This window comes from Macaca nemestrina, chromosome 6 (genome assembly GCF_043159975.1).
Source record: "Macaca nemestrina isolate mMacNem1 chromosome 6, mMacNem.hap1, whole genome shotgun sequence".
Classification (NCBI taxonomy): Eukaryota; Metazoa; Chordata; class Mammalia; order Primates; family Cercopithecidae; genus Macaca; species Macaca nemestrina.
This window is the reverse complement of record NC_092130.1, coordinates 164,458,543-164,475,054: the sequence shown is the minus strand read 5'-3', so window position 1 is coordinate 164,475,054 and position 16,512 is coordinate 164,458,543. Positions and strand designations below refer to the sequence as shown.

The 16,512-nt window shown below is 42.4% G+C and overlaps 1 protein-coding gene and 1 long non-coding RNA gene across 3 annotated transcripts in view; one reads left to right on the top strand and one right to left on the bottom strand.

Annotated features, from left to right (window-relative positions):
- Positions 1-852: 852 nt before the first annotated feature.
- LOC105492310 (zinc finger protein 622) lies at positions 853-15,322 on the bottom strand. Its single transcript, XM_011759329.3, has 6 exons — positions 14,562-15,322; positions 12,391-12,651; positions 12,021-12,183; positions 7,483-7,595; positions 2,349-2,492; positions 853-1,118 (listed from the first exon to the last, which is right to left on the bottom strand). Exons 1-6 carry the CDS (start codon positions 15,184-15,186, stop codon positions 991-993), a joined length of 1,434 nt encoding a protein of 477 aa, XP_011757631.2. The 5' UTR covers positions 15,187-15,322; the 3' UTR covers positions 853-990.
- Positions 15,323-15,520: 198 nt separating this feature from the next.
- The window catches only part of LOC139363916 (uncharacterized), a 34,043-nt gene continuing 33,051 nt past the window's right edge, over positions 15,521-16,512 (top strand). Inside the window, exon 1 of one of the 2 annotated variants that reach the window (XR_011625128.1) lies at positions 15,521-15,912. This is a non-coding gene — a long non-coding RNA (uncharacterized lncRNA). The remainder of the gene's footprint in view (positions 15,913-16,512) is intronic. The other variant, XR_011625127.1, reaches the window with a different exon arrangement.

The following is a 16,512-nucleotide window of genomic DNA, read 5'->3' as shown; positions in this document are numbered from 1 at the left end:
CAACCACATTCTCCTGGCATGCTCGAACCCACTACTCAGAATACTGCACTGACTAAATCTCACCATGCCTTACTCAGTGTGGCGGGTTTGCTCTGTAAAAGAGAACTTTAAATACTAACTCTGTGCCAGGGACTCAATGACTGTCTGGTCCTTTAGCAGATTTCTTTAACCCCAACAACCTGTGAGATAATAAAACCTCCATTTTACAGATTTAAAAAGCCAAGTCACTTTTCCAAGGTCACAAAGATAACTCAAATGGATTCGAACTTCATGTTTAGCTTCGTTTTCAATATATTAGTGCCTTCCTCTAAGCCACCTAAACTGAGAATTTCTCCCAAGATTTGACCCTGAGGTAGCCTTTCTAAAATGATACCTAAGCATTTTACCTTTACTTTCGTCCTAGAGTAACTGCACCACTGGAAACGGCATCAGAGTACATAGCAGTCACTCTGTGCATTCCCATTTAGAAATAGAAAACCTTTACGGCAAGCTATGGATGTGCTTTTTAACTTAGCCTGGATTTAATGCAAGTGCCCAGAGATATTCACTACCTCCTGTGCCACGATACATTCCATAAGCGACATTCAACTTTGCCCCTACATAAGGCTTCAAGCCCCCTTACATAGGTCCCAGTGCCATGACATGGTGAGTTCCTTGGAAAGTTAGTAAGTTTGGGGCACACAAGTCATTCCTGATTCCTCACAGTACTCTGACAACCATAAATCATTTAAAGTTGAGGCGACGAAGCAACTGTCAGGCAGCAGTGCAAGTCCCAGGGTCCAGTAGACACAGGACTTACCTTGTGAAAACATAACCTTTCAACACTATTCAAAAATGACATCTGAAAACTCATATGATTCTAACTTTTATTATTAGGTCAGAACCAATGAAGTAGCAGCAAAAGGGTCTCTCCTATGATCTGGCTTTCACTGGTCCTCAGGGCAAGGAGGAAACTTGGGCAGGAGATGATCGCTCAATCCCAGCAGACTCTCAGAACCTCACTTGGACCCGAAAGTGCATCTGCTTGGTGGCATTGTTCTTCATTCCTGTCTTCAGCATCCATTTTGATTTCATCCTTTGGACATATTGCATGTCTCGCTCTCGCATAAGAGCCGCTCCTATGATTGGAAGGCGGTTAAGAAATTAGGCAAAGGTCTGTTATTTGTGATCAGAGAAAAATCCAACCTTGGCAGAGAATTCAAAAGGTTAGTTTGGGGTAACTGGGTTCTTGTATTTAAAACAGAGTTGCTAACTTGGGGTCTCTAAACCATGGGCCTCAAGGGTCTCTGTGGACCCCAGAATTGCATACCAGAACTTTTGTATATATACATTTCTCTGGGATTAGCATCTTTAGTTTTCATTATCTGGAAGCATCTATAAGCCCAAAAGGTGAAGCCCCATTAATCAGAAAGGCAGAAGCTATTAATCGAGTCAGACAATACTTCCTGATAAGAGTAAGATGAAGTCAAGTCTCTGCCAGATTCAAGTGGCCACACAGCTCACAAGTAGCCACAATGAAGGAAACTACATATAAACACAGTGGCATTTCAAATGGATTTTAGTTGCCTAGAGCTTCCCAGGCCATCAGAAAGCAGCCCTCCTCTTATCTTCTCCACAGTCCTCTAGTTGGATAGATGCTTTCCCTGAAGATCTAAGGATATAACCAGCTTCATCCAGCAGACACATCAGAATAGATGTAAAGAGTATCATATTGATGAGGTTTCAAAGCTCAACAATTGCAGTGGCATGCTTTACTCTTCTAACTTTTGCTAAATATTCTATGGGAAAAATACAAAAAAGGGGACTGACGGCTAATCTTGACGATGGGCATGCACTATATCACACATGCATGACATTCAACCCACTCAACTCTAAGAGGTAGGTCTTATTACTATCATCTCTGTTTTATAAATGAGGAAACAGAAGCTTATATTAATTAAACTACTCATGCTTATCATATAAGAACCTCTAAGTACATCACATAAGTCACGTTTGACTCCACAGCTCAAGCTATTAACCACTAGGATACTGTCTGATTCCTCTGCGTAACCTCCAGGATAATTTCAACCTTTGGTGATTACTAAATAATTCTTTTTGTAACTATTATCTTCTGAAAAAGTTAATGGTATATAAAATTGCTGTGCCAGGAATATGAAATTTCTAAGTCATAGCACTTTGGGCTTATTGCCTTAAACATATCAAGTGGTAATGGAAATCCCTGGAGCCAAGAGGTTAAGTTTCCCCCAGAGAGGATCCACAAGGACAACATAAATGGGAACAACTTTCCTCAGATCCCTGCTAGAAATATAAGTTCTTAGACTGGTCTGCAGTTGTAAAGATCAACGTACCTGTGCTGCCAGTCCATCCCAGGGCTCTGTACTGCTGAAGTACTCGGCCCACGGCCTTCCGATTTTTGGCAACTGCCACAGCTCTGGACAAGCCAAATCGCTGTTTGTAGTATCTCATCAAGGAGCGATGACCCACTCTGGCACCTGTTTTTCAAAAGAGCAATACTGAAACAATGAGTTGGATAGTTTTTTCAAGGCAGAGCTATAAAGCAAGGGCTTTCCAAATCAGATCTTTTAGTATATCTAGATGGAAAATCGATGTACCAGAAGAAACAGTTGTTCTACCTACTAAAGAAAGATGAAGCAGCATGTAAAATAAAAATGAAAAAGTGAAAGAAAGAAAGTATGCAAAAAAAAAGAAAACCAAACAATAGATATTTTAAAAAGAGAATGGCAAGTCACCGTTAAGTGAAAAACTTAGCATTGTGTACTTACTTGCATACAATCCCCAAAAATACACATAGAAACCCCTACTAATACAGATAATAGGGCCCTAGGAGATAAGAGATTTTTAGCATTTTATATATATAAATAAATAAAAATTATACATATATATGGGAAGAAGATTAAGCACAGAGAGCAGTTCTGATGTTTGGGTCTACATGCCACAGTCAGGATCTAAAATAGAAATCAATCCACCTTTCCTTTGCTTAAATTCTCTATTGCAGTGATTCTCCAATGGGGATTTTACCCAGCAAGGGACATTTGGCACTGATTAAAGACATTTTTGGTTGTTACAGCTAGAGGTTACTACTGGCACCTAGAGGGTAGAGGTCAGAGATGCTATTAAACATCTTTAAATGCACAGGACAGCCCCCATAACAAAAAATTATCTAGTCCAAAATGTCAATGGTGCCAAGGCTGAGTAACCCTGACCTATTGCTTCCTAAATGATGGAAATCACCTGGTCAATTTGAATTTTAAAAGATGATTAAGCTGAATGCTGTCTATAGCTTTTGCTTATTTAGTAGGATCTGGTAAAACTATGTGAGTCAATCATGCTTTCAGAAATGAATTTCTAAATTTAATTTTCAAAGTATGCTCATGTCATTACAACATATGATTGTATATCTCATTATCTCATAGGCCCACTAACTTGTAACAGAGTGAGAAAAAAGAAAACAGACTCTGCATATTTCAAATAAAAAAACTATGGGACAAAGGTATTGGCCACTAGTTGGAAATTCTGTAGCTGGAATAATAAAAACCTGAGGTAAGTAAAGGTATCTACTGGAAGAACAATTCAAGGTTCCTATTTAAGGGTGAGGCACATCTGATATATTAGTCTAGGGGTGGCAAACTACAGCCAGAGAACCCAATCTTGCCAATCATCTGTTTTAGTTTGTTCTACTGCCACACAGCCATGCTCAACTGTGTAGGTATCGTCTCTCGCTGCTTTGGTGCTTGCTACAACAGCAGAGGTGGGAAGCTGCTGCAGAGACAGAATGGTACACAAAGCCTTAACGATCACCTCTGGCCCTTTTCAGGGAAAATGGCCCAACCCCTGTGTCATAAGTTCAGGGGAGATGACCTGAAGGGGGCTGGGTTTAGAGATGACTAATTCCAGGCTCCCTTATAGCAGTGCCTCTCCAAAGGTGGTCCCTAGGCCAGTGTCATCAGCATTACCTAAAAGCTTACTAAATACACGCTATCCTTTCACAAGAATATTAATTAGGACAAAAGCAATCAAATATCTTCCCAGACAGACATAACCATGCAGATATTTAACAACAGCATATACATAAGGCATGATAAAAGCCATTTCCACTGAAAATGAATAAAGGATATTTGGCTAGGTAGAACCCTGTGTACAGTTTCCAGGAAAGGTTTATATTTACTTATGTAAAGCCATTGCTTTCAGAATCTTTTGTGTAAAACGACCATGAACCAGATACTATAAATATTGTGGAAGTCTGTATTTGCTTTTAGGATCCAGACTTTTAATTTGCATAAGAAAATTATTTTGGTTGTTTTAAGTCCCTATACCTGCCAAAACAACTGGAAAATAATTTGTTTGCTATACAGATATGCAAAAGTAGTTACTTTCAGTTGCTTGTTTTGTTATCATACTCAAGAGATGACAAAAAGAACCTTTTGATTCAAAGACATGGTCTTTGGATACCAGTGTGGATAAAAACATTTTCCCTAAACCTGAATGTTTTGACAGCGTAACAGTTAACAAAGCTCTTAGACCACAAGAAATCAGTGAGATGTAGTTGACAGATAAAACCGCAAGCTTAAATGGAGGGTCTACAGGAAATTCCAGCATTGTTTGCTGTGATGTTCTATTTATAATGTTAGCTCTGGACACTCCAGGTTTGCAAGGTGATAATGTTGGTCATTAATACATAAGAATTTAATATATTTATATTCTTAAGCAACATGTGGAAATACATCCTACAGAAGGTTGGCCTTTTAAAGCGTCCTTGAAATGGCTTCATTACTCAATGCCAAGGTTTCCAACAGTTGGTAAGAAGGAACTGAAAACAGCATTCAGAGCTACCCCTGCCCTATGCCAATGACAGTAACCACCTGATATTAGCACCAAGTATGATGAGCTAAGGACAGCTACACTTGAAGGCCCTCGTCAAGGAAAAATATTTTCCAGAACACAGTGTGACTGCCCAATAAATAAGGGATTGGTTATGTCTAAGTCATGGTGAGGCACGCAACCTGTCCATCTAGCTTTTGACACAGCAGTAACCACTTACGGACTGTCCACTCCTTTTTTTCTTTTTTTGTTTTTTGGAGACAGGGTATTGTTCTATCACCCAGGCTGGAGTGCAGTAGCATGATCATGACTCACTGCAGCCTTGACTCTTGACTTCCTGGGCTCAAGTGATCCTCCTGCCTTAGCTGAGACTATAGGCACACACCATCACACCAGGCTAATGTTCACTCCTTCTTAACAAACAGCCTTACAATTTCTGCCATCCAATTGAATGGGCCTTTCGTACCAACTTACTCCATAAGAGCTGAAGAGCAACGAAGGAAATCCAAAAAACACCTTCAAGACCACAATCTTCAAAATAAATGCTCACAGTGCCCTCTAGTGGCTACTTTTTGTCATTGGCTTTGAGATAGCCTGCTTGATTTTATTGAAGTCCAATCTGAGCAACTAGATTTAGTGTCCCAGCAGCAGGGGAGAGACTCTTGTTACCCAGTAAATGGACAGGAGATGAGTTCAGGAAGCCTTCCCAGACGGTTGAATCTAAATAAGTTGAATCTTACAAGAAAAGTAGGAATAACAGAGGTTCCACACATGCAAATGCCCAGAGGAAGAAAACTCTATGTGGGTGGATAGAGGAATAGCACTACACACCTGAGGGACCAGTAGAGAGAAACTCAAAGTTACCCTAAAGGCAATGGCTCCCAGGGGAGGAACTACAGAGGGTAAAGAAAATCTACTGGTGTTTTAGAAAGAATGTTTTGGTGGTCATGTGGAAACCAGATAAGAGATGACCAGACAGGAGGAATGGTGACACAGACAAATGAATACAAAAAAATACTGAAAAGACATTTAGGAGTTACTAAGCCATCTGGATATGGGAGAGGAAGACCTCTCCAATATCTTTCTAAGGCTAGCCAAAGCCAAAAATGGGCTTGGCTTTGGCAGTCAAAATGAGTATCTTTTTAGATACCTTAAAAAACTCAATCACCCAGGACAAAGCTGAGGATTCTTTATTTTTTATAAGTTTCAAAAATTTAAAGTCTAGATGAAAACTTCTCTGAAACATCCTAGATTTCTTAAATAGATATGCTCATGTTATGCTAAGTTTTGTAATATATTGTGCTAAAGTAGATGCTAAATAAAGCAAACACTATGGTGATCCTATTACATGGTAGACACTATTGTACTAGGATTGTCTTATTCAATTTATTTAAGGTCTATGGTTATCTGATTCTCCCGTTTAAGAAGCAGAAGCTAAGGAGACAACAAGGTAAACATATAGTTCTGGAAAATAAATTATTAAACATATTTCTGATGTTCTCTATGGGTACTGTCACCAGAGAAAGACTAGAAAAAGTTCTCTGGGATTTACGTTTTACCATTGTGTATTAGATAGGCCATGATAATATATTGCATTATAACCTTCTTATCACGGTAGAAAGAACTGTCATCTTCAAAATAGGTTCTGCCTGACCTTTCCTCCTATTGCCACACTCTAAAGCTGCTCTTGGCCTTACAAGGTTATCATTCTGAGCTAAAGATAGCCATCTGTACCTAAGCAGTGACATTCTGTGTGGAAAGGCGTAAGACAAGGCTGCTTCATTGCAGACCTCTCCACCAGCAGGGTATGTTGTTCCTGCCTGCACCATTACTGCAAATCTCCCGAAGTAGTATATGGATATTGGAAAAAGGCTTTACTGATTAGGTATGTGATCCTGGTAAGTTACTCAGCCTCTCTAAGCTTCATATGCAAAATGAAGATGCTGGAATCTAACTCCATGTTGGCCTATAAAGACAAATACATCTGCCTGAATGTGCTAACTGCTCAGTAAATACCAGATATTAAGATCTTATTATCATCTCTACCTTTCCATCCCCTTTCATTTCTGAAACATGTCTTCTGTAGCTTCTCCTATTATCATCAGTTAATCACGATTCTTTCTTCCTACACAATAAACAACCAAGTATGCTTCTCACATTCATGGTTATTCTTCTTCTTTTCACACCTCATGGTGGATAAATTTCCACCGTGAGTCAGATACACCCACACCAAACTACCATTTGGAAGTCTGAGCAACAAAAGGAAACAGGAATCAGTTCAAAGAATAACAGTAAGGTTACAATTAACAAGAGAAACCTAGACAGGACCAAAAAAAATAGATAAAGACAGAATAGGAAAAGTCTACATCTAAAAAAAAAAAAAAAAAAGAAAGAAAAGAAATGCCTGATCAAACATTCTGAGTCATAACCCAGAAATGAACAAAAACACTGATCAAATTTAAACACAACAGCCAACTTAGAGCTGAGCAGCAACCTTCAGGGTTTACACTGTACGTGAAAACCCAAACATATACCTTAAGCTTTACGGTCTATTTCCCTCAGTATGGCAGGTAATTGATGGAGATATGCTTCTCCCTCAGTCCCACTGGCATTAAGCTGTTTATTTTTGACAAATGCACTTACCAGAAGGCAGAATCAATTCCATGGTTTCATCATCATATTCCAAGTTCTTTTCTGAGGGCAACTCTTCAGCCTCACTGGGGTCCTTCCCTTCCTTGTGATCTGGGTAGCTACTCCTGTAACGAAGAAGTTGCACTAATAAATAGACTGATACCTCAAATGGAACTAAAAGACATAAACTTTATTTGCAAATGTGGCAAACTTCCTAAGCTACCTAAAAGGGAGAGGGCAGGAAGCAGCTGTAGGAACTACCAGCTAAAAGGTTTTGGGAGAAAACAACTCATTAGCATTTTGTCTGTAGTAGAAGTGAGCAAATGACCTATAACAGAATTCTATTTGTTTTTCCCTAGAAAGGCTGCCTAACAGAGAAGAAAAGAAGGAGAACGTACAGCTGGACATGCAGCTATACTCAATTTAACCATTATAAAAACAAGTTATAGCACAGTGCTGTCCAACAGCACTCTGTGATGACGGAAAATGTTCTATCAATATGTCTTGGTGTCTGATACAGTAACTGCAGTCACATGAGCTTTTCAGCACTGAACTTTGAAATGCAGGTAGTCTGACTGAAGAACTGAATGTTTAAATTTTTTATTAAACTTTCCATTTATTTAAATAGCTATATGGGTATACCTAGTAATTACTATATTGGACAGTGCAGGTCCAGAAGAATCTCCATATTCCTAAAAATGTTGACAAATGCTATTCATAGATACACATGAAAAATAATAGGAAGAGTGTACATTAAATTATTAACAGTAAACCACACAACCTAATAAGAAAATAGACAAATACTTGATCAGATACCTCACAAAAAGATATCCAAATGGCCAATGAATACATAAAAAGGCTCTTGATTGCACTAATCATCATCAGGGAGATGCAAATTAAAGCGACTACACACCCACCAAAGTTGCTAAAATGAAAAACTCTCCCTCACTACAAGTGGAAGTATAGAAAACCACTTTGGAAAACAATTTGACAGTATTTTCTAAAATTGAACACATGTATATCCTCTGGCCCAACTCCTACATATACAAACAAAAGATAACCTATAAACATTTGCCAAAGACATACTAGAATGATGTGGCAGCATTGCTTGTAATAGCCCCAAACTAGAAACCACTCAAATGTGTATTAGCCTTAGACTAGATGTTGTGGAGCACTGAACAGAACACTCTGTAACAATAAGAACTCTCTCCAACTATATAAAATAGTATGGATGGGTCTCCCAAACAGAAAGTTGAGCAAATGAAGTCAGACCCAAGAGTACATTCTTTGTGATTCCATTTACATATAAAGTACAAAAGCAGGCAAAATCAATCTATGCAGCTATAAGTCAGAATAGTAGTTACCCCTGGAGAAAGGAGGGGTAGTTTCTGGAAGGACACACAAGGGAAATGTCAGGGGATTATTAACATGCTGTTTGTTGATCTAGGTACTAGTTATATTTAAAATTTCACTAAACTGAGTCATGATATCACAAGTACGGTCATCCCTTGGTATCCATGGGGGATTGGTTCCAGGACCTCCCTAGGATACTAAAATTTGCAGATGTTCGAGTCGCTGATATAAAATGGTATAACATTTGCATATAACCTAAATCATTGCATGCTTTAAATCATCTCTATATTACTTATAATACCTAAAACATGGTAAATGCTATGTAAATAGTTGTTACACAGTACTGTTTAGGGAATAATAACAAGAAAAATAAGTCTGTGGATGTTAGTATGGACAAAATTTTTTTTGAACACTATAGTTTGGATGCACAGATGGAGAACCTATGACTACAGAGGGCCAGTTGTATACATATATGTACTTTTCTGTAAGTTTATTATTCAATAAAAAGTTTCAGGTCCAAAATAAGTAAACAAGTTACCTTGTGAAGGGGAGTGAAATTATAGGTAATTTGTCATTTTTTAGCTGAGTGAATCCACATAAAATGCTTATTAGAACAGTGTCTGGCAGGTAAGCACTCCATAAACACCAGCTTTTTATGTAAAAGCTTTCTATTTTCCAAGTTTTCTTTACTAAGCATTATCACCTTTTTTTTCTCCCCCCAGAGACAGGGTCTCACTATGTCACCGAGGCTGGCCTGAAACTCCTGGCTTCTGGTGATCCTCTTACCTCAGCCTCCTGAGCAGCTGGGACTACAGGCTCATGCCACACTTGGCTAACTTTTATTTTCTTAAGGAAAACAAATCATTTAATATTCATTTTTAGGAAGAAAGGCTCACATAATTTCTCATTTCTAGGCACCAACAGAATAAAACTGTAAATGGAATGAAAAATACATCATTTGGACTAAGGGAGAACCAGTTCCATCAGTTACATACTTTAATTCAAACTAATGGTTAAGCAACACCCAGTAAAGAACAACAGTAACAACAACAAAAGGCTAGGGCTTGAAGCTTAGAGTCTAGAAGGAGGAGACAATAAACAAATAATATACAATACACACAATGGTAGTAGGGAATATAAGGAAAAATAAAACAGGATCAAAAGGATTGGATAGGTGTTATTTTACGGAAGGTGGTCAAAAAAGGCCACATTGAGAAGGTGAAATTTATGTCAATGCCTGCAAGAAGTGAGGGACAAGTCAAGTGAATATCTGAGCGAATACTATAAACAAATATAGCAGCAAATGCAAAGGTCCCGAGAAACACACTTGATGCATTAGAGAAAGAGTTAGGAATCCAGAGAGCAACTAATACAACACAACAGACCCACAGAGGCTCCAGATCATGTGCAGGGCCTTGCAGGACATTATACTTTGGCTTTTACTTTGAGTAAGATAGGTAGTCTTTGAAAGAATCTGAGCAGAGTTTGACCTCACCTAGTGTTTTAAAAGGATCCCCCTAGTTACAGTTTTGAGAATAGAACATGGCGGGTAGTAAGAATGTAAGCAGGAGGCTACTGTAGGAAGTCAGGCAAAAGAGGATGGTGCCCTGGACCTGGGTAGGAGCAGTAGAAGTAGTGAGAAGCAGTCAGCCTCTGAAGATAGATAGTGCAAAAGTAGTTAAAGCAGGATTTGGTGATAGATTCTAAAGTAAACATGAAAGAAAACAGAAGAATAAAGGAAGACTACCTGGCATTTGGCTTAAGTAACTAGAAGGACAGAGATGCCATTTACTTACAGGGAGCAGATTAGGATGCATAGCAGGAGTTGATTTTGGACAGGTTAACGATCCCTTTTAGACACAAGTAGAAATATCAAGGAGGTAGCTGGATACCTTCAGTCTATAGCTACAGGGAAGGCTATACTAGAGATATAAATGTGGGGGTCACGGGCCTGAAGCAGATACTGAAATCTGTGAGACTGGGTAGGATCCTGAATATAACCACAGGATGACAGACTGAGTGCTGGGCATTCCAAGCCTACTGCTGATGGCAGCTGCTTGACTCTATCCATGGTATTTGCTTTGATCACTCTGATGACAACATCAGTCAAAAGGTTATAAACATTGGTGTCTAAAAGGAAACTTGAGAGGGATAAATACTGAAAGAGGATGCTTCCCACCACCAGCAGAATTCATTGTCTTCTCTACTGCCATAGCCTCTAATCCTCCCCTCTACCTCCTCCCAGTCATGTCCACCAACTGCAAGTCTCCAGCTGCAAAACGGGAAATCAGGAAGAAAATGCAAAAGCAAGACTTAAAAGACTGAGAATTTTCTGAACATTGTATCACTTGGACTATGCACGCCTGGCATGGTAATTATACACATCTGCTTATCTCCTGTGCTAGCTCACAGGAATTTTGACAACTAGTTGTTCACAAGTACTTAACATACATTTGCTAAATGACATACAAATTATTCAAGATTCTAGTTAGGGCCAGGCATGGTATCTCACACGTGTAATCCCAGGCTAAGGCAGGTAGATCACTTGGGCCCAGGAGTTCAAGACCAGCCTGGGTAACACGGCGAAACCCCATCTCTACAAAAAAATACAAAAATTAGCAGGGCATAGTGGTGCACACTAGCTGCTGGGGAGGCTGTGGTGGGAGGATCACCTGAGCCCAGGGCAGCTGAGGCTGCAGTAGACCGTGATCGTGCCACTGCCCTGCAGCCTGGGTGACAGCAAAAATCTTTCTCAGAAAAAAAAAAAAAAAACAGATTCTAGTTAGGGGTGAACCACCAATGGGATAATCTCACCATCAGATGCCTGGTTTGGGACTGGTTTAGCAACTGTCTCAACTCCTTCAGGGGACAGCTGGTGATCAAGGACTCTCCAGGAACCCAATATGTGAAACCTAATTTCTGTACCTCTGTTCAAGGGGCAAAACTGAACTCTTGATGATTTAACCAGAACAAAAAGAAAAACAAGTCAAACTTCAGTTTGGGTCTAAGGTCTTCTCTTTACTAGATGTGTTAAACTCTGTGAAACTGAGTTTCTCAACTAAAAGAAAGAACTGCCTAATACAGAGGTGTTATAAGTGTTATTAAGGATACGTTGCACAGTGCCAGCACTGGCACACATAATATTAATGCAAAGCAAATATGACTTCACTTCACTTCATGTTACAAATTATGCTTACCTAAAATCATAGAAGTCTGCAAATTCCAAAGCAGCATCGCCATCTGTGAAGAGCTTACAGTGGCTTTTGTCATTCATATGCGCCTGTACAGCTTCTGTGGAGTAGAAGGACTTCCCTTTCTCATTGCACCACAAGCAAATCTTTCCAACACCAACTTTCTCTCCTAGAAAAATAATTTAAGGAAAAAATATGAAAAAAGCTTTTTGCAACCAATTAAATCTCACTATTTGTCACAACTCAAAAATCACTCACAAAATAAGTAAGCAATTATATCAAAGATTGATGAAAAACGCAAAACTAATGTTCCCTTGAGACCAGTCCCCCAATAATGTGATTATTTCCTCATTAAAAGAAAAACTATTATACTTACCCAAGTATTTAATCAGTCCCTTAATATCTGAAAGATATTCTATATCAGGAATAAAGAAACTGTGGACTTTGGTCATATGAGCCACATTCTTCATGAGCGAGCTGGAATGATGGGAACAAAATAAGCAGTCCCTAATAGGGATGGCACCAAGGGGTGGGCCTTCCTCAGCCTCTTCCTCCTCTGCATCCTGCTCCACCCCATCCTCCATTGCTTCAGTATCCTCACATTCCAGTTCTTCGTCAGAATCAGTATCTTCCCAATCTGCAAGCCAGAATTTTGAAATAGTAAGTTTAAGAAAAGTAATAGCAAGCAAAGATATCACATGCGGTGATACAGTCCTATATTTGGAGAAACAGCCGTACCCCCAACTCCCAAGGACAACTCCTCTTTCAAGATCTCAATTTTAGCTATTTGTTTACCAGACTCATCTGAATGCCTGTGAAATTCCTTAGTCTTTCTTTTCCAGGAAATAGGAGTCTTTTGTTTGTTTCTTTCCTATGCCTTACAGCACCTAGCCCAGTGCTGAACATAGTTAGGGAGTCTCCTATCTGGGTGAATATATATATATATACATTTGTGTGTGCGTGTGTGTGTGTGTGTGTGAGACGGAGTCTCGCTCTGTCACCCAGGCTGGAGCGCAGTGGCGCCATCTCGGCTCACTGCAAGCTCCGCCTCCCGGGTTCACGCCATTCTCCTGCCTCAGCCTCCCGAGTAGCTGGCACTACAGGCGCCCGCCACCGCGCCCGGCTAATTTTTTGTATTTTTAGTAGACATGAGGTTTCACCATAGCTTGATCTCCTGACCTCGTGATCCGTCTGCCTCGGCCTCCCAAAATGCTGGGATTACAGGCGTGAGCTCTGGCTGCATATTTTTATAAACTGCTAAAACAATGCCTCTATCTACTATTTCACAAAAGTACTGTGGGGTGTGTGTATGTGCTGGTGGGGTGCTCTATGAACGGCCATGGTTTGAATGCATGTTTCCCTCCCAAAATTCAAATGTTGAAACTTAATCATCAATGAAATGGCATTAAGAGGTGGGGCCTTTAGGAGGTGATTAAGTGAGGCGAGCACTAATCCCGAATGAATGGATTAGTGCCAAGGAACTAGCCCGTCTTTGCCTTCTGCTTCCTCCACATGACACCATGAGAAAACTTCATCGATAGAACAGGCCCTCACCAGACACTGACTCCGCCAGCACCTTGATTTTGGACTTCCCAATTTGCAGAACTATGGGAAAATACATTTATGTTATTCATAAATTACCCAGTCTCTGGCACTTCGTTATAGCAGAGCGAACAGACAAAGACATGAACACCTACACCAGCACTGTTAATAGGATGTGGGATGAGGGAAAGAAAGAAGGAATAAATAACTCATAAAGTCAAAGAGGTGAGGCTGCTGGCTCCAGCTCCACATTTCTGGCTGAGTTGATTTTGATCCCCTCATTCTGTTTTACTCAACTAAAGTAAGTGCAAAACCATCATAACTGGAAACCCACTAGAATAGCAAATAACACGGCGGCTGGCATGACGATGTCCTCCTGTGCGTATGTTAAAAGTCTCCTCATCCAGGCCGGGCGCGGTGGCTCAAGCCTGTAATCCCAGCACTTTGGGAGGCCGATACGGGTGGATCACGAGGTCAGGAGATCGAGACCATCCTGGCTAACACGGTGAAACTCCGTCTCTACTAAAAAATACAAAAAAACTAGCCGGGCGAGGTGGCGGGCGCCTGTAGTCCCAGCTACTCGGGAGGCTGAGGCAGGAGAATGATGTAAACCCGGGAGGCGGAGCTTGCGGTGAGCCGAGATCCGGCCACTGCACTCCAGCCTGGGCGACAGAGCGAGACTCCGTTTAAAAAAAAAAAAAAAAAGGAAAAAAAAAGTTTCCTCATCCAAAACAGAGAAGGCATCAATTCATTCTCCAAATATGCATTAGGCACTTCTTTTTCCAGACAAGGTTTTAGGCCTTGGAGAATGAATTGAGTGAACTAAACAGCCGAACCTGCTGGCCAGATAAGGCACTTCAGAAAGCATCTAAACCACCTTCCCTCATCATTTTTACTTAAAAGCTCTCAAACACACAAACACACACACCCATCTCGAGTATAAATCTGAAAACTAAAGGGGGGCCAAGTTCCTCTTTACCCTCCCCGCCCAGACAGGGCCATCACCGTCTCCATCCAGGTCCTCTTCCTCCTCCTCACTGCCCTCCTCCTGCTGCTTTGCCAACTTCTTCGCCTGCTGTTCAAACCACTGGAGCCGGGGTGGTTTCTCGCTCGGGTCTCGGTCGTGGGTCCCACGGCCACCAGTCCCCACGGCTACGGCACTCCTGGCCTCCTCTGCAGGCGCTGGGGGCGCCTTCTTGGGAGACATGGACGGCTGGGCCTTGATGGCCTGCTGGATGGCGGCGTTCATGGCATCCTTGTCCACACTGTCCAAGCCCAGTCCTTTCTCCAAGTTCTTTTCATTCATCATCTCCACTTTCCGATTCACGGCCTGCACGGCCTTCTTCTCCAGCTCAACGTGCCGCCGAGACTTGAGGTGGTTCTCGTAGGCGTTGAAAGATGCAAACTTCTTACTGCAAACAGTACAGTAGGTGGCCGAGCCCTTGCTCTCCTCCTCCGCTACGGCCCGCTGCGCCCGCACTCGCTCCTGGAAGCCCTCGGCGGTCACTGGGGCCATGCTGGCCACCTTACGCCGCAGGTTGTAGCGGTGCCAGTCCGTCTTATAGTGGGCCCGCTGCATGTCCGCGTCGCGGAACGCCACCCGGCAAGTTATGCAGGTGTACGTCGCCATTGCCAGGTGAGAAATAAGAGCCGACCACGCCAAACACCTGGTGACCAGCGCCCTGGCTCCACACGACCCTCAGACCTTAACCCGCCTCAGCGGCCTGGACGAGCCTCTCGACACGCCGACTTCCTGATTGTCACCGAAGAAACTTCCGGCACACGTCGGAAGTTATTTACGACTGGACAGGAAACCCGCCTCTCAGGCTGTGGCCACGCCCCCGCCGCTGTGAGACCCGGGAAGCCTAGGGAACGCTGTGACTGAACCGGACCTGGGTCCCCTCAGTCAGCCCGAGGTGGGTGTTGCTTGAAGGAGGTCGCGCCCTCCCAGTTACCTTCTCTGGTGGTTGCGCCGCTCAGTGTGACGCGGTCAAAGAGACGGCTACGCGAGAATGGGGGAGTGGGGCGCCCGAGGCTGCTCCCGGGCCCTCGGAAGCCCCCGATTAATGAATGGTCGGGTCAGCGACGCCAGGGTCGGGGTTTCTCTGAGGACCGCGCGCTGCACCCGCGGAGCCGGGTGAATGGATGTCGCGAGGGCCAGGGCTGACCCTTAACCCTCGGGGCCACCCTCGGAGCTCTCGCCGGGGGCTGGACCGCTTCCCCGGGAAACCGGAGAGGCCGGGCCGGAGGCTCGGCCTTTCTGAGGCGGCCCTTCGGGCGGAGGACACCGGCGAAACTTGAGTGTACAGAGTGCCGGAGAGGAGCTCCCTGTAGACACACAGTCCGAGCCACGTAGGTAATTCTAGTAGTAGCCACATTTTTAAAGAGTAAAGAGAAATCGGTGAAACTGCTTTTAATGATGTATTTAATTTAGCCCATCCTGTCATTTCAGCATGTAATCAGTCTAAAAGAATTAATGAGATCTTTTACGCTCTGTGATTAGTTCTAAGTCTTGGAAATCCAGTGTGTGTTTTAGAGTTAACAGCCCGTCTCAATTTGGACTAGCCCCGTGTCAGGTGCCCAGTTGGTTGTGTAGCCTCATGTGTATCGGACAGCAAAGTTCTGTAGAAAAGAACTTCAGGCCAGGCGCGGTGGCTCACGTCTGTAATCCCAGCACTTTGGGAGGCCTAGGCAGGCGGATCATCTGAGGTCAGGAGTTCAAGACCAGCCTGGCCAACATGGCGAAACCCAGTCTCTGCTAAAAAAAAAAAAAAAATAGAAAAATTAGTCCTGGCGCAGTGGCGCAGACCTGTAATCTCAGCTACTTGGGAGGTTGAGGCAGGAGAATCGCTTGAGCCCGGGGGCGCGGGGGCGGAGGTTGTGGTGAGCCGAGATCGCGCCACTGCACTGCAGCCTGGGCGACAGAGCAAGATTCCGTCCTAAAATAAAAAGAAAA